The 23,263-nt window shown below is 42.7% G+C and overlaps 1 protein-coding gene across 1 annotated transcript in view; it reads left to right on the top strand.

The window, feature by feature from the left end:
• XPA (XPA, DNA damage recognition and repair factor) overlaps window positions 1-923 on the top strand; it is a 54,176-nt gene extending 53,253 nt beyond the window's left edge. The window contains exon 7 of the mRNA XM_053702700.1: window positions 708-923. Within this exon, the coding sequence (XP_053558675.1) occupies window positions 708-856 (149 nt within the window). The 3' untranslated portion in view covers window positions 857-923. The remainder of the gene's footprint in view (window positions 1-707) is intronic.
• The last annotated feature ends 22,340 nt before the right edge of the window (window positions 924-23,263 follow it).

Below are 23,263 nucleotides of genomic sequence, written 5' to 3' on the forward strand. Positions count from 1 at the left end.
AAAAGCATCATCCGGTTGGCTTATGAGACTGCTGGAAGGCAGCCTTCTGAACGAATTACAGCTCACGCTACTAGAGCTGTGGCTTCCACATGGGCTTTCAAGAATGAGGCTTCTGTTGAACAGATTTGTAAGGCAGCGACTTGGTCTTCACTGCATACGTTTGCCAAATTTTACAAATTTGATACTTTTGCTTCTTCGGAGGCTATTTTTGGGAGAAAGGTTTTGCAAGCAGTGGTGCCTTCCGTTTAGGTTACCTGACTTGTTCCCTCCCTTCATCCGTGTCCTAAAGCTTTGGTATTGGTTCCCACAAGTAAGGATGAAGCCGTGGACCGGATACACCAATGTAGGAGAAAACAGAATTTATGTTTACCTGATAAATTTCTTTCTCCTACGGTGTATCCGGTCCACGGCCCGCCCTGGCATTTTGGTCAGGTTTAAATTTATTTTTTGTAAACTACAGTCACCACTGCACCCTATGGTTCTCCTTTTTCTCCTAACTGTCGGTCGAATGACTGGGGGGCGGAGCCTGAGGGGAGCTATATGGACAGCTCTGCTGTGTGCTCTTTGCCACTTCCTGTAGGGATTGAGAATATCCCACAAGTAAGGATGAAGCCGTGGACTGGATACACCGTAGGAGAAAGAAATTTATCAGGTAAACATAAATTCTGTTTTTCTATTATTTTATTATGTTTTGTTTTTCCCTTTAGAACTAAGACGTGCTGTCCGGAGCAGCTTGTGGAAGAAAGACACCAGTGGTCATCAGCATGAATATGGTCCAGAAGAAAATATTGAAGAAGATATGTATAGAAAAAAATGCATAACATGTGGACATGAGCTTAATTATGAAAAGATGTGATGTTTTCTAAACAAAATAGACTTTTATGAAATTTTGTAATTAAATAAATCCTGCAATTGTCTTTGTATTTTTATTTTCATTGCATTGTATATATTCTTATATTTTTAAATGGGGGTAATTCTGCTTTCACTGATGAGCAAGATAGCTAAAAAAAAAATCTATATATGCAAAGAAAATTTAGAAATTGTTGAATGTTAAAAAACAAACAAACATAATTTATAATTATCTGAGTCCACAATCCATTACTCCTGGGAATTACTTTTCCTGACCACTAGGTGGAGGCAAAGATTCACAAACTCCAAGAACCCCTCCCACCTCTATGGTAACAAGTCTGATGTATAGCCAAGCAAAAAAAGTAGGAAAAGAGAAAAATAAAGTAGCAGGGAAAAAAAGAGGTACAAAAATGAATACAAACAATACAATGAGTGGCTTTGTTTGGTAATGGGAGATCTTTCCTTTATTATATAAAAGAGGTTTGATTTAAAGACTTTTTTTTTCCTTTTAGAGTTTGTCATGATGGCTGAATCATTAGCTTATTGTACAGGGGCTTCTTTTGTTTGTCCTATTTGGACTGTGAACACTACAGATGCAAGTATTTTAGGTTGGGGGCCAGTCTGGGGGTCTGAGAGGACACAAGGAGTTTGAAAATTGCTCTAAAACATTTATTGGCAACCTTGCATACTGAGGAGACCAGAGTGCTTCAGAATTGGACTCAACTGAAAAGTAATCTCATCTCCGTTTTCTCAGCGGTGGCCTACATCAATCATCAGGGGGACACTCACAATTCCCTAGCCATGAGGGAAGTATTTAAAATTCCTGTGCAGAAGTAAATTGTTTTATTTCTGCAGTTCATATTCCAGGATTGAACAACTGGGAAGCAGATTTTTTTTCAGTTGTAAGTATCCGCATCTAGGGGAGTGGTCTCTTCATCTGGATGTTTTCAATCATATAGTGGAACTTTGGGGTTTCCCAGGGATATATCTGATGGCTTCTCAATTAAATCGCAAACTTCCTAGGTGCTTTGCGAGGTCAAAGGATCATCAGGCAGAATTTGTGGATGCTCTAGTAGCTCCATGGTCGTTTCGACTAGACTGTTTTTCCCTCTACTTGTTGTTGTTGTTCCCAGAGTGATGGCCAGAATCGGGCAAGAGGAGTCATGTAATTTGTATTACTCCGGCTTGGCCTTGCAGGATTTAGTATGCAGATCTGGTTCAGATGTCCAGTTGCTCACCGTGACCCCTTCCTCTGCAGACATTCTATCTCAAGGTACGTTTTTCCATCTGGATCTCAAGGCTCTAAGCTTGATGGCATGGAGATTGAATGGTTAGTTCTTAGGCAGAGGGGGTTTTTGATTCTGTTGTTGAGAATTTTAATTTTGCCGTTTTTTCCAGGATGGGTTAGATTTTTGGTCACTCATTGTTTTGTTCAGGCGTTGTCTAGAATTAAGCCTGTTATTAATCCAATTTCACCTCCTTGGAATCTGAATTTGTCATTGAAGGTTTTGCAGGCTCCTCCATTTGAACTTATGCATAAAGTAGCTATCAAACTTCAGTTTCTGAGTTGTCTGCTCATTGTTGTGATTCTAATTTTTCATCAAGATAAGGCAGTTTTAAGAACCAAGTTAGATTTATTTTGCCTAAGGTTGTGTCCACGGATAATATAATTAGGGAAATTGTTGTCCCTTCTTTATGTCCTAATCACAAGAATTCTTTAGAGAGGCTTCTTCATAACTTGGCTGTTGTAAGAGCTTTGAAGTATTATGTGGATGCTACTATAGATTTCAGACAAAATAGTTTGTTCATTTTTCTGCCTCTAAATGACGGCAGAAAGCTACTGCTGTTTCTTTAGCTTCTTGGTTGAAGCTTTTGATTCATAAGGCTTCCACCGAAGTGGATTACTGCTCATTCTACCAGATCAGTTGCTACTTTAGCTTTTAAGAACGAGGCTTCTGTTGACCAAATTTGCAAGGCAGCTACTTGATCGTCTTTGCATACTTTTACTAAATTCTTTGTTGTTTTTGCTTCTTCTGAGGCAGACTTTGGTAGGAAAGTCCATCAGACAGTTGTCTCAGGTTAAGTTTGCTTTTGCCTGTTGGTAATTTTTTTTATTTATTTTTAAAGGTTTTTATTGATATATATATATATCTATAAAGCAAAAAGATGCACTCTCAGGACTTTCCACAAAAAACCAATTTAATGGAACGTTTTCGGGGTTCACAACCCCTTCATCAGCATGCAAAACAAACAAAATTCAACTCATTTATAGTGTTACATATCAATTACCACATATCAATCTAAGTGTCTCTCCAAAGGAAAAGTGCGCCAATTTTTCGAGTTTGGAACGCATATTGCGTTCCACAGTGCTGTCCGAAACCGGAAGTTGTATTACCTCACTTCCGGTTTACGGATTCAACAGACAAAACGTGAAATAAAAGATAAAGTAGTGTACTCTACAATTTCAAACATATTAATGTGACATATTAGTTTGGGGAACTTGTTATAACAACAGTGTGCCACATTCTAATAAGTGCCAGGAAAATTGTGATGGATATACATTATCGAATGTTGCTACATCCGGTGGGCATAGAAACAGTAACCATAGCAATCATACACAATTCTGGTTGCCAAGAGATGCCATAATTTACAATGGTATGCCAGCTGAATGAAACAACAATTGTCATAGTGCCATAAGTAACGTGTACTGAATAATATACAATCATATTGTATATATAAAAAAAGAATACTAAAGAATTGAATAGTTAAAAAATAAAAGTTAAAACATAAAAGTTGGACCATATGACAGTACCAATGTTTGGAATGGCAAGTTACAAACGTAATGTTGCAAATGTGAGTGATGTGGCTCATAATGTGTCGCCAGTATATTGCAGTAAAGTGGCGTTAAACATATATAATGCTACACTAAATTCGCAAGCAAATGAAGATCAGATAAGAGCAGTAGATATGTGTAACAGAATTGTAGGGCTGTGTTATTTGGGCTGCTTTTTCGTTAGGGCACAATTTTCAATTAGATTAAATTTTGACCATTAGGGGGTAATGGCTTACGTCGGCCAAAATATGCCAATAATCAAGTGAAGGGGGTAACCCTATTTCAGGATTCTAATCTCCAGTATAATTGCAAGGCAAGGATATTTGAGAAAAGGTAATACAGATAAGAATCATGGACATATAAAGCTCGTGTAGATACTATCCACCTCTGTAATTCTTCAAGTGGATGTGACTTTTTTAGTGTCCGTCTTTAAGACTGGTGGTGCATGTTAGAACAAATGGGTAATGGCTCACGGCGGACCAGGCTTCCACAGAGAAGGTGGAGACAGATGTCCCACCTAAACTGTGCCGTTAGGCGCACAACACTCCCCCCTACACCTAGGGGAAACTGAAATGTGTGCCACAACGGAGCCACCATATCCACCTGGCATACCCCAAGTATGTGGCACCCCAGTTATGGATCACATAATGCTCTTAAAGTCCGGCATGGTGTTCAAGCCACCTGGTTGTATTGTGCCTAATCTGAACATCCACTGGGCCTCTCGTCTCAGAAGTTGCTTATTCCGGTCGCCTCCACGATCTAATGGGGGTATGTGGTCGATTAGAATATAGCGGATGGAAGATACTGAGTGTCCCTTGTTAGCGCAGTGTCGCGCTACTGGCTGTTCGGAATCGCCGTTTTTAAGTGCTGTCCTTATGGCGTGGCGATGATTAGCCATACGCTCACGAAGTGTGCCAGAGGTCTTCCCTATGTAGAAACAAGAACATGGACAAAACAATAAATATATAACGTGAGTGGTGGTGCACGTTATGGAGTGCCGGATGGAGAATGTTCGATTAGTGTGTGGGTGATGGAAGACTTTAGTGCCCACTAGGCCATTACACGTTGTGCAGCCCAAACAGCGATAGGAGCCTCTTATATTCCTTTTCATCCCAGTTGAGTAACACTGCTTGGGGTCCGTTTTCACCAGAAGGTCTTTAAGATTAGTTCCCCGCTTAAATCCAACCATAGGTCGTAGGTTATGGGTAAATGTGAGTTTTGGGTCTGAAGACATAATTGGCCAATGCTGTCGAAGAATTTGGCCAATATTTTTTGTCACTGGAGTAAAAGTGGTGGACATAATGAGCTTGTCACTAGCGTCCCTTTTTGGTTTGGGTATAATTAATTCTGTCTGTGTTAGCCTTGAAACCGATTCCACAGCATCATGAATTATCGGGATCTTGTAGCCCCTGTTCTGGAACTTCTCACCCACTCCTTTCAATTGGGAGACCCCCGTTACAGGATTCGAATTGTTACGCATTGTTCTTATGCATTGTGATTTTACAATGCCCTTTAATAGGGCTGGGGGATGGCAACTATCTGCCCTTAATATAGAGTTGCGGTCGGTGGGTTTATGATACAATGTGGTTCCTAATTTATTAGAATCCTTGAAAACTGTCAAGTCCAAGAAATGAATGGATGCAGTGTCAGCTGTCATCTTAAACTTGACATTGTCAGTAGTGTTATTAAGCACATCAAACCATTTATGGAGTTCCTCCAGGCCCCCTCGCCACACCAAGAAAATGTCATCTATGTATCTGTAATAACAAATGATAGATACGTTCGACGTATTCCATAGATACATGTTTTCAAATTGTGACATATAAATGTTGGCGTACGAGGGGGCCATGGAGGAACCCATGGCTGTGCCGGCAGTTTGCAAATAAAAACTATTTTCGAACCGAAAATAGTTTTTAAAAAGACAGAATTCAATGAGGGACAGTAAAAATCCTACTGGGGGCCCCTCATAAAGGGTATTACCCGTAAGGTGCTCTTGTATAGCCTTAAGTCCGTCAAGATGTGGTATAATGGTATACAGACTGTTGACATCCAGAGTGACGAGTAAATCATCTGGCTGGATGTCAACAGTCCGTATTTTACGAATGAAGTCATTCGTATCCATAACGTAAGACCGTGTTGCTTTCACCACTGGCTGTAGGAGTACGTCCACATATTGTGCTATAGGTTGGGTAAGTGATTCCCTGGCTGACACAATGGGACGGCCCGGTGGGTGGTCTAATGTTTTATGAATTTTGGGGATTGAATATAAGATGGGTATCTTAGGGTATGTGGTAATGCAAAAGTCACGAATGTGCTCAGTTATGTACCCTTGTTCAAATCCCAATTCAATCAATTTGTCAAGTTGTATTTTGAATAGTGTAGTAGGGTCAGAGGTTAACAATTTGTATGTCTGGGTGTCTGATAATTGCTTCAGGATGTCCCCTCTATAATCACTGTAATCTAAAAGAACAATGGCCCCGCCCTTGTCGGCCGGCCTGATGACTATAGAGGAGTCATTCTGGAGAGTTTTAATAGCCTTCAATTCATCTCTTGAGAGATTATGTTTCCATAGTGTATCTTTTCTTTCTGTGTCCAAGTCCTGTGTTATCAACCTCAAAAATGTTTTGGTACTTGGACTGCTATTGCTGGGTTCAAAAGAGCTAGGTACACTACATTTAAGTTCAATATGGGACTTCTGTCCAGACGAATCTTTGTTTTGGAAGAATTCTTTAATCTTAAGAGATCTATTTAATTTGTAAAGGTCTAGTTTAAGGTCAAACTCAGAGATTAAAGTGCTCGGCACAAAAGATAAGCCTTTATTGAGAACTTTACGTTCATTATCAGTTAAGGCATGTGCACTCAAATTGACAATTATGTCCTCTGTCGTGGTCGTCTGGGGGGTCGATGTCTGATACCCCGCCCGCCTGATATGGGGTCTGTTATACCTCCCCCTCCCCGAGATCGTGTTGTTACCCCTAAAAAATGACTAGGGGTTGAGTGTGATCTGGGTTCATGTGAGGAGAATTGATCCTGATGCCTATGTTGACCAGGTGGAGTAAACGCAGTGCCAGAGGGGTTCCTATCGGCATCAGTGGAATCTTCACCACTCGTATCTACCGTGTCAAAGTGAACCCGTCTGGTTCTGTGTCTCCTCCTGGTCTGATTCCCCTGTGTGTTAGTCAGCCATTTGTACACTTTTCCCTGCGTGTAGTCACTATTGACAGTCTCTAGTTTTTTATTTTTAAATGTGATTAAATCACTCTGGTATTTGTCAATTTGCAATTTAATTTTTGATAACCAGTTCTCTTGGGTGTCATTAGTGAGTGTGATACTATGTAAAGATTCAAATGTTTGTATTTCAGTCCTAACTTTACTAAGGATTGCAGTAACCTCTTCAATAACTAATAGTATTAGGTCTAAAGAGCACTTATTTAAAATATAACACCACTTTTTTCTGAAATCTGGATTATCACGCCCAATAGTGGGCACATTGTGGACTCTAAACCCACGGGGAATGTGTCCTGTTCTATAGTAATCGGACAGATAGCTGCCATGTAACGCCAAATCAACCTCTCTTTTTTTTAATTTAAGTAAAGAGTAATATAAATTAACTGGGGTCTCACCAATTGTTTTGGAGATGGGTGCAAACAGAATCCGGTCGGCATCATCAGGGGTGTAAGATGCAGTGCCTGTCTGTGCTGCCACGGCCTGGCAGGTCAGGTCTTCCACCTGAATGTTGGACTCAGAGATGTTGTTATCCTCTGTTCTGGGTTGTGATGTCATGCTGGAGGGGAGCATGTAGCAGTGTGCCGGTGAAAGGATATGAAAAGGAGTTAATTTACTGCAGCCAAAAATCCAAGTATACTCTGTACTGTCAGCACAGAAGGAATTGTGCAGTCCAATAATGAGAGCGCTGGAGATGTAAATAAATGAGGTTAAACAAGGGGGTTCACTGGTCAGAAGATAAGTAGTAAGCAATTTCCAGTTCAGCCCACCAGTAGCCAACTCGCCTGGGTGCAATGATATACCATGAAATAGAAAGCAAAAAGATGCACTCTCAGGACTTTCCACAAAAAAACAATTTAATGGAACGTTTTCGGGGTTCACAACCCCTTCATCAGCATGCAAAACAAACAAAATTCAACTCATTTATAGTGTTACATATCAATTACCACATATCAATCTAAGTGTCTCTCCAAAGGAAAAGTGCGCCAATTTTTCGAGTTTGGAACGCATATTGCGTTCCACAGTGCTGTCCGAAACCGGAAGTTGTATTACCTCACTTCCGGTTTACGGATTCAACAGACAAAACGTGAAATAAAAGATAAAGTAGTGTACTCTACAATTTCAAACATATTAATGTGACATATTAGTTTGGGGAACTTGTTATAACAACAGTGTGCCACATTCTAATAAGTGCCAGGAAAATTGTGATGGATATACATTATCGAATGTTGCTACATCCGGTGGGCATAGAAACAGTAACCATGGCAATCATACACAATTCTGGTTGCCAAGAGATGCCATAATTTACAATGGTATGCCAGCTGAATGAAACAACAATTGTCATAGTGCCATAAGTAACGTGTACTGAATAATATACAATCATATTGTATATATAAAAAAAGAATACTAAAGAATTGAATAGTTAAAAAATAATAGTTAAAACATAAAAGTTGGACCATATGACAGTACCAATGTTTGGAATGGCAAGTTACAAACGTAATGTTGCAAATGTGAGTGATGTGGCTCATAATGTGTCGCCAGTATATTGCAGTAAAGTGGCGTTAAACATATATAATGCTACACTAAATTCGCAAGCAAATGAAGATCAGATAAGAGCAGTAGATATGTGTAACAGAATTGTAGGGCTGTGTTATTTGGGCTGCTTTTTCGTTAGGGCACAATTTTCAATTAGATTAAATTTTGACCATTAGGGGGTAATGGCTTACGTCGGCCAAAATATGCCAATAATCAAGTGAAGGGGGTAACCCTATTTCAGGATTCTAATCTCCAGGTGGCTTGAACACCATGCCGGACTTTAAGAGCATTATGTGATCCATAACTGGGGTGCCACATACTTGGGGTATGCCAGGTGGATATGGTGGCTCCGTTGTGGCACACATTTCAGTTTCCCCTAGGTGTAGGGGGGAGTGTTGTGCGCCTAACGGCACAGTTTAGGTGGGACATCTGTCTCCACCTTCTCTGTGGAAGCCTGGTCCGCCGTGAGCCATTACCCATTTGTTCTAACATGCACCACCAGTCTTAAAGACGGACACTAAAAAAGTCACATCCACTTGAAGAATTACAGAGGTGGATAGTATCTACACGAGCTTTATATGTCCATGATTCTTATCTGTATTACCTTTTCTCAAATATCCTTGCCTTGCAATTATACTGGAGATTAGAATCCTGAAATAGGGTTACCCCCCTTCACTTGATTATTGGCATATTTTGGCCGACGTAAGCCATTACCCCCTAATGGTCAAAATTTAATCTAATTGAAAATTGTGCCCTAACGAAATAGCAGCCCAAATAACACAGCCCTACAATTCTGTTACACATATCTACTGCTCTTATCTGATCTTCATTTGCTTGCGAATTTAGTGTAGCATTATATATGTTTAACGCCACTTTACTGCAATATACTGGCGACACATTATGAGCCACATCACTCACATTTGCAACATTACGTTTGTAACTTGCCATTCCAAACATTGGTACTGTCATATGGTCCAACTTTTATGTTTTAACTTTTATTTTTTAACTATTCAATTCTTTAGTATTCTTTTTTTATATATACAATATGATTGTATATTATTCAGTACACGTTACTTATGGCACTATGACAATTGTTGTTTCATTCAGCTGGCATACCATTGTAAATTATGGCATCTCTTGGCAACCAGAATTGTGTATGATTGCCATGGTTACTGTTTCTATGCCCACCGGATGTAGCAACATTCGATAATGTATATCCATCACAATTTTCCTGGCACTTATTAGAATGTGGCACACTGTTGTTATAACAAGTTCCCCAAACTAATATGTCACATTAATATGTTTGAAATTGTAGAGTACACTACTTTATCTTTTATTTCACGTTTTGTCTGTTGAATCCGTAAACCGGAAGTGAGGTAATACAACTTCCGGTTTCGGACAGCACTGTGGAACGCAATATGCGTTCCAAACTCGAAAAATTGGTGCACTTTTCCTTTGGAGAGACACTTAGATTGATATGTGGTAATTGATATGTAACACTATAAATGAGTTGAATTTTGTTTGTTTTGCATGCTGATGAAGGGGTTGTGAACCCCGAAAACGTTCCATTAAATTGTTTTTTTGTGGAAAGTCCTGAGAGTGCATCTTTTTGCTTTCTATTTCATGGTATATCATTGCACCCAGGCGAGTTGGCTACTGGTGGGCTGAACTGGAAATTGCTTACTATATATATATATATATATATATATATATATATAATCATAGAATACATGCATATTAAAACAACTTTGCTCCGATTACAGGAGGGAGCCAAAACTTTGTATCATCATATGCACGTTACAACACATAAAAATCATGGGCTAGTATATTTTATCACACACCATGTTATACCTTCAATATCATCAAGTACCACTAGCATATATCTCATTTTATAATTAAAGGGACCTTATACATTCATTTTTTCTTTGCATAAATGTTTTGTAGATGATCTATTTATATAGCCCATAAAGTTGTTTTTTTTTTTATAAAAATGTATAGTTTTACTTATTAAATATCATTGCTCTGATTTTCAGACTCCTAACCAAGCCCCAAAGTTTTATGTGAATCCCGTCAGCTACCTTCTCCAGCTTGCTCCTGTTTGTGTAAAGGGTCTTTTCATATGCAAAAAAAGGGGGGGGGGGTCTTATTTCCCACTTAAAGTGGGCTTTCCAGCTACCTTTTCAACAGAGCTAAACTTAGAGCTTCTAAGTAAGTTTTTTTTTTTAAACAGTTTTATACTGGATTTTTATATCAGTATCTGTGCATCTTGTTCTTTATAGTAGTGTCTATTACATGTAGTTATATGAAAATGAGTGTTTACTGTCCCTTTAACATTATATAACGCTATCAGTCGCTTCGTAGTCAACACCACACATCCCCACCACCTATTGGCTACTATGCAAATATATCATTTATTATAAAGGGAGGCGTGAAGTGAATCCTCCCTCCTGAGCCTCACTTCTCAATTTAAGGTACCTCTTTTTGTCCAGGCCAGCGAGGTGGAAGAGTAGAGGTTTGGGGGAAAGGTCGAAAGGGTAAACAAAGTGGTGGTGGGGGGGACACAGAAAAATTAGTTCTCCATCGAGGACCAAGAGGTTAATTGGGACTAAGAGCATTTAAGAAGTCTCAAGACTGAATGTCCCAATTTGATAAACATTTCTTTAGGACTCTTGTCTAAAAGACTAGAAAGGTCCCAGATTTTCCAATATGAATCTATTCTATTCAGGTGTTGGTAGAATCCTTGTTTGATTGAAGCATATAAGTCTATATTTTGCTTGATACTAGTCAGTGCAGGCGGGGTTAGCCTGCTTCCATTGTCTAGCTATTGAGATTTTAGTGGCTGCAAAGATGAAAATAGCCAACTGTTTCTGAGTTTTGGGCATTCGTTGTAGGAAGATATTAAGGAGGGCCACCCCGGGTTCCCTGGAAAGCAGGATCCCCGCCGAACTGCACAACTGAAAAACCTCCTCCCATAGTTTCCTCAATCCTCTGGCAAGACCACCAGATATGGAGATCCGAACCTATTTGTCCACAATTCCTCCAGCATAGAGGTGAGTGTGATGGGGACATCTGGGCCAGTCTCAGTGGGGTATAATGCCATCTAAGTGACCCCTTGACAAAGAGTTCAATCGAATTAGCACAGTGGAGAGTCTGTTTTGTGAGTGTGAAAGCTTGTGCCCAGACCTTGTCAGAAATTTTAGTCTTAAGATCTTGTCCCCATGCTCTCAACTGCCAAACTTTGCCAGCAACAATGTTCTTCATAATTAGCGAATAGTGTGTAGAAAGGGGTCTCAAAAGGCTCAAGCCCGATAACCATCTCTGCTCCCAAGAAGATTGTTGTCTAAGGTTAGAGGCTGGGAAACCCCAACTAGTGAGGAATTTGGGGAGTCTGAACCTTTCAAACTGGAACCACGGCGGAAGAGGTACTCCTCTTATAATTGTTGGAGCCGCTAATTGGAGAGTGTTTTGCTTATATAGGTCACACAAGTGAGAGGTCCCATTTCCACCATTGAGAGACATGGGAATTCAGAAGGCCTCATAGAAGGCCAGGAATAGAATGGATAGGGGAGGGATGAGGTGCTATCTCCATATAGTGCCTGATCTTTTTCCAACAATCTAGGTTTTGTTTAATAATCACATTCCGGATGGGTAGTCTATCAATTTAATAGGTATCCAGATGTCCAATTGAATTGATAGGTGTTTAGAAGAATCTCCAGTTCAGCTTGTGGTACATGAACAGGTAAGGCTTCCGTTTTGGAAAAATTTATCTTATAGAAGCTTATGAAACCGAACTGGGTGATAATATCAAATAGTGCAGGGAGTGAGGACTCTAAATCCGTCAGAAAGAGGGTAATGTCGTCCGCAAATAGATCTATTTTCTCTGCACCTCTTCCCCATCCACTTGGTAGCTTAGAGGAACTACTTGTATTAAGGCAGAGTTTCGTACAGCTTGAGCTAGCGGCTCAATAGCTAGAGTGAATATTATGGGCGAGAGGGGGCACCCTTGTCTTGACCCATTAGTAATAGGAAACTGTGATGAATAAAAGCCTAGCCCCTTGACTCTTGCATATGGAGAACTATAAAGAGCTTATATGGCTATGACTATCTCGCCAGGGAACCCGAATTGATTGAGCACCTCCAAAAAATATTCCCACCTGACCCTGTCAAATGCTTTTTCTGCCTGACAGGGCCAACATGGGAACCCTTAACCTATTCGCTTCAGTAAAAATATTCAATATTCGTCTGGTATTATCTGGTCCCTTTCTACCCCAAGTAAAACCCACTTGATCAGGATGGAGTAAGGTGGGGACAATGCGATGGAGCCTATTAGCCCATAGTTTAGAGTACAATTTTACATCAAGGTTGATGAGTGAGATGGGGCGATAACTCCCACACTGAGAAGTGTCTTTATTTGGTTTCGGGATGGTAAGGATCGTTGCCTCTAGTAGTTCACTACGAAAGGTGCCGCATCTCCTGGCCTCCTTAAATGACCGAAGGAGTAAAGGTGAAAGGATGTCCCGAAAAGGTTTTATAGAACACGGCCGGGAACCCGTCAGGGCCCGGGGCCTTCCCATTTTGAAGTTGGTTAATTACTCCCTTCATTTCATTTAGTGAAAAGGGGTTAAGAATGAGTCTGTGTCTTCCTTTGTCAAGGCAGGAAGGCCTAGTCCCTGTAAGAAGGAACAAATTTTGACTGGGAGATAATTGTCCTCTCATTCAGTCTTGCAAAGGTTATAGAGCTTGGAATAGAAAGCTGCAAAAGCTTCCCCAATATCTCTAGGAGAGGTGACCTGCTGTCCCTCTCTAACAATGGCAAGAATGCGAGAGTTCGCACATCTGCCCTTTAATTTTCGGGCAAGGATCGTAGATGCCTTATTTCCTTGATAGTACAGGAGTTGTTTAAACCGACGGACCGCTTTGTGTATACAGGCAGTTTCTATCTCCTTAATTTGCTTACGTAAGGCTTCAACTTCCACAGAAATCTCTGGGGTTGGGTTATCTTTATTCAGCCTCTCTTTCGTTCTAAGACTGGCTACCAAGATTCCTAAAGGGGCTCCCCTCAGTTTCTTAATAGAAGCTTGTTTGTGTATGCAGACTCCACGAATGTAGGATTTTAAGGCCGCCCATACTGTTTGTTGGGTGTTACGGTTACCCTTAGTCTCGCTGAAAGATGGATCGCTTAGTAGCCTGGATTCCTATTGCTGAAGAGGGGAGAATCTGCTTTCCATAGTATTCTATACGAGTCTCGCAAATGTAGAAAAATCCCCCTAGCTGAACAAAGTTAACTCTTTCAGTTCTGATCGAAGGGTCTGTCACATAGCACTTAATGGTACACAATGAAAACTAATGCTTTTGTAACAGTGCTCCCTTTCTGTGGAACACTCTGGCAGACACGGTCTGACCCTTTTTTCTGGCAGACTAAGGCTGTCCAGACCGCTGGTTATGCGGGGCTGAGGTCAGTTTGTCTGGACAACCCGTTGGCATTGCCATTCTGTTTCCCAGGTCTGTAAGTAATGGTGAAATTGAAGGGTTGCAACGATAAACTCCAACGTAATAGCCTGCCGTTATCTCCAGAGACCCGGTTCAGCCACACCAACGGGTTATGGTCGGTGACCAGAGTGAACTCCTGCCCATATAAATAGGGAGTCAATTTCTTTAATGCCCACACCAAAGCCAAACACTCCTTTTCGACCGCTGCATAGCTGACTTCGCGGGGCAGGAGCTTCCGGCTGATGTAGGCAACTGGATGCTCCCCTCCATCTTCGCCTACTTGGCTGAGGACGGCTCCCAGCCCGAACATGGAAGCATCTGAATGGACGATAAAACATTTGTTAAGGGCTGGGGCCGCCAAGACAGGAGCGTTAGAGCATTTTTGAGAGCCTGGAAAGCCGTTTCACAGTGGGGAGACCACAGGTCCTGTCGAGGTAAGTTCTTCTTGGTCAAGTCCGTTAGGGGTTTGGCAAGTGTGCTGTAGTCTGGTACGAACCGTCTATAGTACCCTGCCGTGCCCAGGAAGGCTAGGACCTGAGTCTTAGTGATGGGGGTGGGCCAATTGGCAACAGCTTCTATCTTGGCCGGCTCTGGTCGCTGCTTTCCGCACCCCACCCGGTGACCCAGGTACTGTACCTCGGCCATCCCAAAGTGGCATTTTTCTGGCATCAGAGTCAGGCCAGCAGCCCGGATCTGATCCAGAACCATTCCTACGTGAGCTAAGTGGTCCTCCCAGGACTCACTGTGGATCGCTATGTCGTCCAGGTAGGCGCAAGCAAAACTCTGGAAGCCATCCAGGAGCCTATCCACCAAGCGCTGGAATGTAGTTGGGGCATTCTTCATCCCAAACGGCATTACCCTAAACTGATATAAGCCGAATGGGGTGATGAAGGCCGACTTGGGGATAGCCTCCGGGGCCAGGGGAATCTGCCAGTAACCTTTGCAGAGGTCAATAGTGGTCAGGTAATTTCCCCTGGCTATACGATCGAGTAGCACGTCTACCCTGGGCATAGGGTAAGCGTCCGTCACTGTCTTTTCATTGAGCCTCCGATAGTCTACGCAGAACCAGGTTGTCCTATCTTTCTTGGGCACCAAGACAACTGGGGAGGCCCAGGGACTATCGGAGGGCTCAATTACCCTGAGTTGGAGCATCTCATCGATCTCCTTCTTCGTTCCTGTTTCTTTTGGAAATCCTACCCAAGAGAACACCTGTACTAGTGCATTCGCTACCATATCCGCTTGTATGTTGGATAGGGCGACAGCCTCTGGGTACCTGGTAGCGTAGTCCACTACGGTAAGAATGTAGCGCTTACCGGAGGGACTAGGGGTAGCCAGTGGTCCCATTAGGTCAATAGCAACCCGGCTGAAGGGTTCCTCTACAATGGGCATATTTACTAGATGGGCTTTAGGGTGATTGCCTTGCCTTCCTACTTGTTGACACACATCGCAGGTATTACAGTAAGTTCTAACGTCAGCGTGTACCCCTGGCCAAAAGAACGTGTGAGTAATGCGGTGTAGGGTACGGGTTACGGCTAGGTGGCCTGCTAAGGGGATGTCGTGGCCTATCTTGAGGATTTCTTGACGGTATTTGTGGGGCACTACCAGTTGTCGCCTACGCTGTCCCCTTTTCTCTGTCAAGCGGTATAGTTTCCCTTTTTCCCATAAAAATGTTTTGTTATCTGCCCTACCCCCTCCGGTCTCTGCTCGTTCCCGGTACTTTTGTAAGGTCGGGTCAGTCTTAGACTCTGTCTCGAAAGCATCTGGGGTGTCCCAGGGTATGGGGCCTAACATGTCAGGCAAGGTCGGGGTAGGTCTTACCTGTGTCACCCGCACTGGTGAGAATTCTCGCTCCGTCCGGGCTTGGGCTCGTGTAGTCACTGGGTCCGCCTCGTTGTATTCTGGAGCATAGGCAGAAGTCATGGGGCCCAAATCGTTGCCCAGTAGTACTTTGGCAGGTAAATTATCCATTATGCCCACGTTCACAGCCCCCTTTCCCGCTCCCCAATCAAGATGCACTTTAGCTGTTGGAATTTTGTACACATCCCCCCCCCGCCACTCTAACGGCCACAGTCTGTCCGGATCGCTTGTGCTCCGGCACCAAATGACTCTGTACCAGCGTGATAGTAGCCCCTGTGTCTCTCAATCCCTCGGTAGATCGCCCCTCGAGCCATACCTTCTGCCGATGGTGCTGGCGGTTATCTGAGGCAGCATATACAGGGTCCGCCTCGTGAAGCGGCCCCAAATATTCCTCCATAGGGGCCTCTTGGTTAACACAGAGGGCCCGGGCCGGACGATATGACCCAGAGGGGTAATTGTAATTCCTGGGTGTCTGGTGCGTATTAAGGGGGCAGCTAGCCACAAAATGCCCTGGTTGCTTGCATCGGTGGCAAGTCGGTCTGGGACGCTCAGAGCTGTTATTGGGTGGTCCTGAGTATCGGGCGGGCCCTGCGGGCACCGGAATTCAGCACGAGGGGGTGCACGGTAAACCTCTCTGGGTTCGACCCGTGCTGGAGCTCGGTAATTCGTGGGTTCGTGAAGACGGGAGTCATAATGTTCATCGGCCAATTTGGCTGCTTCTTCTAAGGTAGAAGGTCGCCTGTCTCGCAGCCATTCCTTCCCTTGCTGTTCCATGCCATTATAAAAATGTTCTAAGAGAAACAATTGTAAAATTTCCTCACCAGTCACCGCTTTACTTCCGCTCAACCAGTGATTTACCGCTCTCCGCATTCGGTGCGCCCATTCCATATGGGTATCGTTAGGCTTCTTTCGTGCCCCGAAACTGTCGGCGATACATGTCCGGAGTTACCGCGTACTGTCGTAACAGTGTCTCATTAACTAGCTCATACTGTGTCACTTCCTCAGCACCCAGAGTACGAAAGGCTTCCAGGGCTCGCCCGGATAGTTTCCCAAACAATATCGTGGGCCACTCTCTGTTGGGAATCCGGTGCAGGGAACATTGCCTTTCGAAGTCCGCCAAATATTCATCAATCCCTGTCTCGCTCTCTAGGAAGGGTCGAAATGCCGCATAGGGTATCTTGGGCCTCCCAGGATTTTCGACAGGGATGATTACCTGCGGGGCTTCAGCATTGCGGTGTGCGTTCGCTAGGTTGAGTTCGTGGGCTTGAGTCTTTCGTATATTCTCGTCCGCTTCCGCCATCAACTGCTGTACCAATTCCATGGAGGGGTTCGGCCCGTATAGTGAGAGCCTCTCCCGAACAATCCTGGTTTTTTCGTCACTAATCGTGGTCGGTGTTTCCGCCGGTTGCTTGCGTACCCCCCTCTGCTTTCAAGTAAATCCTTTAGGGTGGTACGCTTCAATTTTTCGTAAGCACTCTCCATCCGTTCTGTACCTCTCCTAGGAAATCCAGGATAATCCCACCGCTGCCGCCAAATGTTACGGTTACCCTTAGTCTCGCTGAGAGATGGACCGCTTAGTAGCCTGGATTCCTATTGCTGAAGAGGGGAGAAGCTGCTTTCCATAGTATTCTATACGAGTCTCGCAAATGTAGAAAAATCCCCCTAGCTGAACAAAGTTAACTCTTTCAGTTCTGACCGAAGGGTCTGTCACATAGCACTTAATGGTACACAATGAAAACTAATGCTTTTGTAACATTGGGTGACGTTGGAATCTGAGTTGTGGGTTAGGTATTCCTGTAAAGAGCTCTGTATTAAAGGCTGGAACTCCGGGTGGCACAAAGATAGTCTGGCAGTCTCCAGCTTGGGGATGAGGACGAGTAAATATTGGAGTCAAGGGAGAATGTAAGAGCATCATGGTCGGACCAGGAAAACTGTCTAATGTCAGTAGCTTTTATTTTGTTAAGCGTCCAGGAATCTGTCAAAAAAGTGGTCTAGTCTTGAATAAGTATTTTGCGGTTTAGAAAAGTGTAGTCACGGGCGGTGGGGTGGCATGCTCGCCAAATAAGTTATATTGTGAAATGTCTCTAAATTTCTTAGCTGTGGTAATGGAGTATGAGTCAACTGTTTTGCCTGAGCTAACCTTTTTTATCTACTGAGGGATCCCAGATCATATTGAAATCTCCCCCGACCACTCTTAATCTGATCAATATTTTGCAACAAAGTCTTAAGGAACCTGGGCTGGTTCTGGTTCGGGCAAATAGGTTAACAAGGGTATATATCTGACTATCTAGCTTACATATTAGAACAAGGAATCTACCTTCTGGGTCTAGTTCTAAGTATATTTTCTCAAAGCTAACTTGTTTATGTATGAAAATTGCTACCCCCCCTAGTTTTGTCAGAGTGGGAAGCTGCAACATAGCTGAGGTGGTTAGTCAATGTGTATCCTGAGCAAACACAATTTTAGCTTTGTTTGAATGCATATAGTTACTCAGGAGGCTCCTTTTGTTTGAAGAATTTAAACCTTTGCAATTTAGGGAAGCAAACGTGAGGACGTCTAATTTCTCCCCCATAATGGGGGATATGGGATAGGGTATGGGGGGAGAACAGAAGGAGGAGAGAAAGAAGAGCAGAAAAAAGGGTCAAAGGGTTGGGTGTCACCTCACCCATCTGGACTCCGAGGTCTGGAGAACTGAGACTTGCATCACTTATCCCCAAAATGTCTGAGTAGCTGTTAATGAGAGATAAGGATCACGATTAGCATTAGCTGTAACACATAAACTAGCAATTAGACAGCAAAACTCACCTACAGATGGGATAGGTGTGCAGCGCTAAGACCAGAGCCTCTAAAATAGTACAGGTTGGTTTATTAACCTGGGAACTAACAATAAGAACAAGTAAAGCAATTGGCGGCACTCTACACCACCTAACAAGGAACTCACGAATATACCCTGTGGGTATTCTAATTCCTTGATCTCATTAAGATGAGAAATACAAAATTGTGGCAAATTAGGGGGCGAGGGGGGAGACAAGGAGCAAGGGAAGTACCTACGGAGTCTTAAGCCCCCGAGGTAAAATTGGAGTTTATCCTATCCCATAGCGGGATCTTCATTATGGTAGGGAATGGCGCGTTCTAGGATATGATGTCAGAAGGGATTATCCGTCTCTCAGGTGGGCTGGGCTAAGGAGCATGGCCATTTAGTCAGAGAGAGGTATCGCTTGGGGTCTAGACATCAAGTATCTGTATATTTTAGTCTATGTTAAGAATCGGTGCCTATATCATAGGAATTATATCTAAACAACATTCTCCACCAAATATATAGGGTTAGGAAAATCTAATACAGCAGGGGAGGGGCATGGATGACACTTGGGTCTAACAATAATAAATGGGTAGCCGTCTTAGTAGGCCTGGCATCAGGAGCAGACTATTTGCCAGTTCGGACTTCTGAGAGTAGCAGCCCTATCTGGGAAATGAATACAGATGTGTCTAGGACCTGTGTTGATAGGCTAATCTAGGGGGTCTTTTATAGGACACCATGCAAGAAGCAGTCTATTTACGGAAGTCTAGAGCCAGTGAGATAATACATGAAACCATCAGACATATAAAGATATCAAAGTGTGCATATTACGCTACAAGTTTATGAGGTTATATATTTCTTACTGACTAACAGGCTTATTGTAGCTTGTTTCCATAGCTATTGAAGTAGCCTAGAAGAGACCTGTAGTCATCCACTAATCTGAAAGTGGAATTGTCCATTCCTTAGTGTTTAAAGAGTATGGTCCGTTATAAGTGACTAGTATCTTATGCTAGGTAGGGCTAGAAAGAGGTGATTGTGGCTGTTAATATCTATGTTCTATTCTATCCAAGGGGAAATTATCCATATATGTATGGTATCCAAAGTTATTACGGTGGACTAGTACATAAACCCTAGGTTTCCTCTGGGTGGGGATAAATCTCAGTTTGCCGTAGTAGGCTAGTCTAGGATAATCTAGATAGGAAGCTCTATGTGAGGAATACATAGAATCATGAGTGGGCTTATAACTAATTAAAAAACAACTAGAACTTAGCATTTGGATGATAAGACATTCAAGAACACAATAACAAAAGGTTAATAAGACAGCTATACAGCCTAACTTAGCTATACATTCTTTGCTAACTAATTTACTATCAATGCCTAGGTGCTCTAGCTAAGAAAGTAGAAAAAAAATGAAGACAGTGATACTTAGGTAGTCAGTAGATCAAGTGTCCACATTCTTAGAAAGGTTCTGTGATGGTGCAGGGGCACCCAATGTATTCTGTCCCAGAGCGGAACGTTGAGGAAGGGGAGTCCATTCTGGTGCCTGAAGTTGTGGAGGAGAAGTGCTTATTTCTCCAGAGCTAGCTAAGTCACCCTGTAGATCCCATTTTTTATGGAGGTCCATACCATCTCCTACAGAAGAGACTGTGTGCAGTGTACCGTTTTTGTTAACAATAAGTTTGGTGGGGTATCCCCAGCGGTACTTTACATTGTTCCGTCTTTTCATTGTTGCGTAAAAGGGGTGAAGGACCTTCGTCTTTGAAGCATGTATTGAGATAAATCTGGGAATACTGAGATCTGTTGAAATTTCTCAGGCATTGCTGGTTTGTTAGCTAACTCTCTCAGAATCTTCTCTTTACGTGTGAAAACAATTATCCTAGCTAGGACATCTCTAGGTTTATCTGCAGAGATATTTCTCGGTCTCAGGGTATGGTGGACCCTCCCTGTCTATGAGAAAGCTTGAAGCGTCAGAGCCGGAAAGAAATTGGGTACAAAACTCTCTGATAAAGCTATCCAGGTCACTAGTGGTAACCTCCTCAGACACTCCTCGAAATCTCAAGTTGTTCCTTCTGGACCGGTCCTCAAGATCTGAGAGTTTAAGCTCAAGATCTGAGAAGCTAGGTTTTGGGAGTATGACAGTAAATTTTCTTGATCTACCACTAGATCTTCCTGCTTCCTCTCCAGTGCCTCTGTTCTTTCTCCTAATACCGCCACGTCTCTGCACAATTCCGCAGCTGACCTCTTTATGGCCTTGGTAAGTGAGTCCTGTAGGCTATTCATTCGTCTAGAAAGAGTGTCCACTATGGCGGCCGCCTTATTATCTAAGGATGGGTTCTCAGCTGTGTGGGCACTGAGTATAGGATCAATCTCTTGGTCCTCCATATTGTATGTTCCCTCAGACGAGGACTCTCTATCCTCTCTAGGAATGCCTTTAAAGTGATCTACCACAGTCCTTCTAGGTGGTCCCCTGGGTTTGGTCTTTTTCCTGTTAGACTGGGACATCTTGGGTCCTATAAGAATGTGTTTAATGGCTATTGAGTACTCTCAGATCCCCTACTCCTGCGGTATGTTTATGGTGAAGGGACTCCCGACATCACCTCCCCCCGTGCACCCACCGTACCTTCTAGGCCTTTGTGTAGCCCCACATGTTCAGTTTGAAACAGTCCCTATGTACCACTGGGAGCCTCAACCTCCAGGGAAAGTGTCATCTAATGACGATGTGGGAGAAGGAATGTTGGATATGACCCACTGAGATGACCCCAGCGGGAAATGGCAAGGGAGAGGCCCCAGCAATTGGGAGACCAAGGCCTGAAAGGTCGGGTTATGGAGCCGCTCACAAGATAGCAGGTTACTGATTAGTTCTTAGTATAAGAACTAGAACTGCAGCGGCTAAGTGACAATTCTCCTCTATTTCTGATGGATCTGCAATGACTCTAGGCCATCCTGAAACTTTCTTTACTATGACCCCTTTGCTTGATTGATTTTAGAGTGGGTGTCCGATTTGTATTATGAGCTCTTCTCTGAGTTTCTCTTGACTCCTGTGCTTGGGTCAATGTAAATGGAATCTCAGATCCTCAGGCAGTTTTCCCTAGCAAGCTGTCACTTTAATTCTCAGGTAGCCTTGGGCCTGAAATGCAGAGGGTCCCAAGTGGTGTGGGAGGCTGAATCAGACAGTCAGATGTTCCCTCTTGTAGATTTGGGATACTGTGGGCAGATGTCTGCGTCTGGGACAGGGAAGGCCAGACTGCCACGTGGGATAAACTGTGGAGGATTTAGTGTCAACAGTGTCGGGTGTCTTGGGGACGATATGAGGAGTATGTATGGAAAAAGCTAATGCTTACCAGCTAGCCACAGATCAAGTCTCTTGATAGGATTTTATCTTCACAGATTATCTCAGTTGCTACTGACAGTACGGCTCCGTTAGAGTCTAGGAGAGAGCTCTCTCAAAACACGTCCTCTCTGTTAGGCAGTTAGCTTCGCCCCCCCTGTTGGTAATTTTTAATTGCAAGGAAAAAGGGACCTATTTTTTGGGGGGCTTCTACTGTATTTGGGTTATAGTTTTAGTTTTGCAGTGGAAAGAAATTTCCCTGTTATCCATTTCCCTGTTATCCAGCTCTCATTTTGTTAATACTTGTAGAGTGGACTTTCCAGGAGTAATAGATTGTGGACTCTCACCACCTGTGTGAAAGAAAAACATAATTTATGTAAAAACTTAACTAATATACTTTCCTACCAGGAGGAGGCAAAGTTCCCTAAACATCAAAAACCTATAAATACCCCACCCACCTCACACATGCCTCAGTTTAACGTATAGCCAAGTAGTAAGGTTTCTAAGGAGTAAAAGCAAAAAAAGAGGAGCAGGAAAAAAGATATTTTAAACAAAAAATCATTACCCAAGAATGGGAAGAATGGGTGGGCCTCGTGGACTCTCGCCACCATGAAATAAATGAATTTATCAGGTAAGTTCTTATATAAATTGTTTTCTTTCATATAGGTGGTAAGAGTCCATGACCTGTTATGTATAAGATATAATACCCAAGATGTGGAAGTCCACGAGTAACAAGAAAGGGAGAGATAAAATAAAAACAGCTTTTTTTTTTGCTGAGAAATTAAATCTAAAAATAAAGTCTTTAATACAAAAAAACTCAGGCACCATTATCAAACCGAGACAACTGCCTGAAGAACCTTTCTACCAAAAAGCTGCTTCTGACGAGGCAAAAAAATCAAAATGGTAACATTTAGTAAAGGTATGCAGATTTGTCCAAGTGGTCACTTTTCAAATCTGATCAACTGAAGTCTCATTCTTGAAAGCCCAAGATGTGGCAACTGATCTAGTAGACTAATTCTCTGAGGTGGAGACTGGCCCATCTCCAAATAAGCTTTGTGAATCAAAAGTTTTAACCAAGAGGCTAAATAAATAGCAGAGACTTTCTGACCATTCCTAGAACCAGAAAAAAGAAGACTAGAAGTCTGTCTGAAATCTTTAGTAACATCCACATAATATCTCAAAGCTCTAACAACATCCAAGGAATACAAGGATTTTTCAGTAGCATTCTTAGAATTAGGACACAAGGAATGAACAATAATTTCCCTATTAATGTTGTTAGAATTAACAAACTTAGGTAAAAAATTTAATGAAGTCCGCAAAACAGCTTTATCTTGATGGAAAATCATAAGA

The sequence above is a fragment of the Bombina bombina genome, chromosome 2 (assembly GCF_027579735.1).
Source record: "Bombina bombina isolate aBomBom1 chromosome 2, aBomBom1.pri, whole genome shotgun sequence".
Taxonomy (NCBI): Eukaryota; Metazoa; Chordata; class Amphibia; order Anura; family Bombinatoridae; genus Bombina; species Bombina bombina.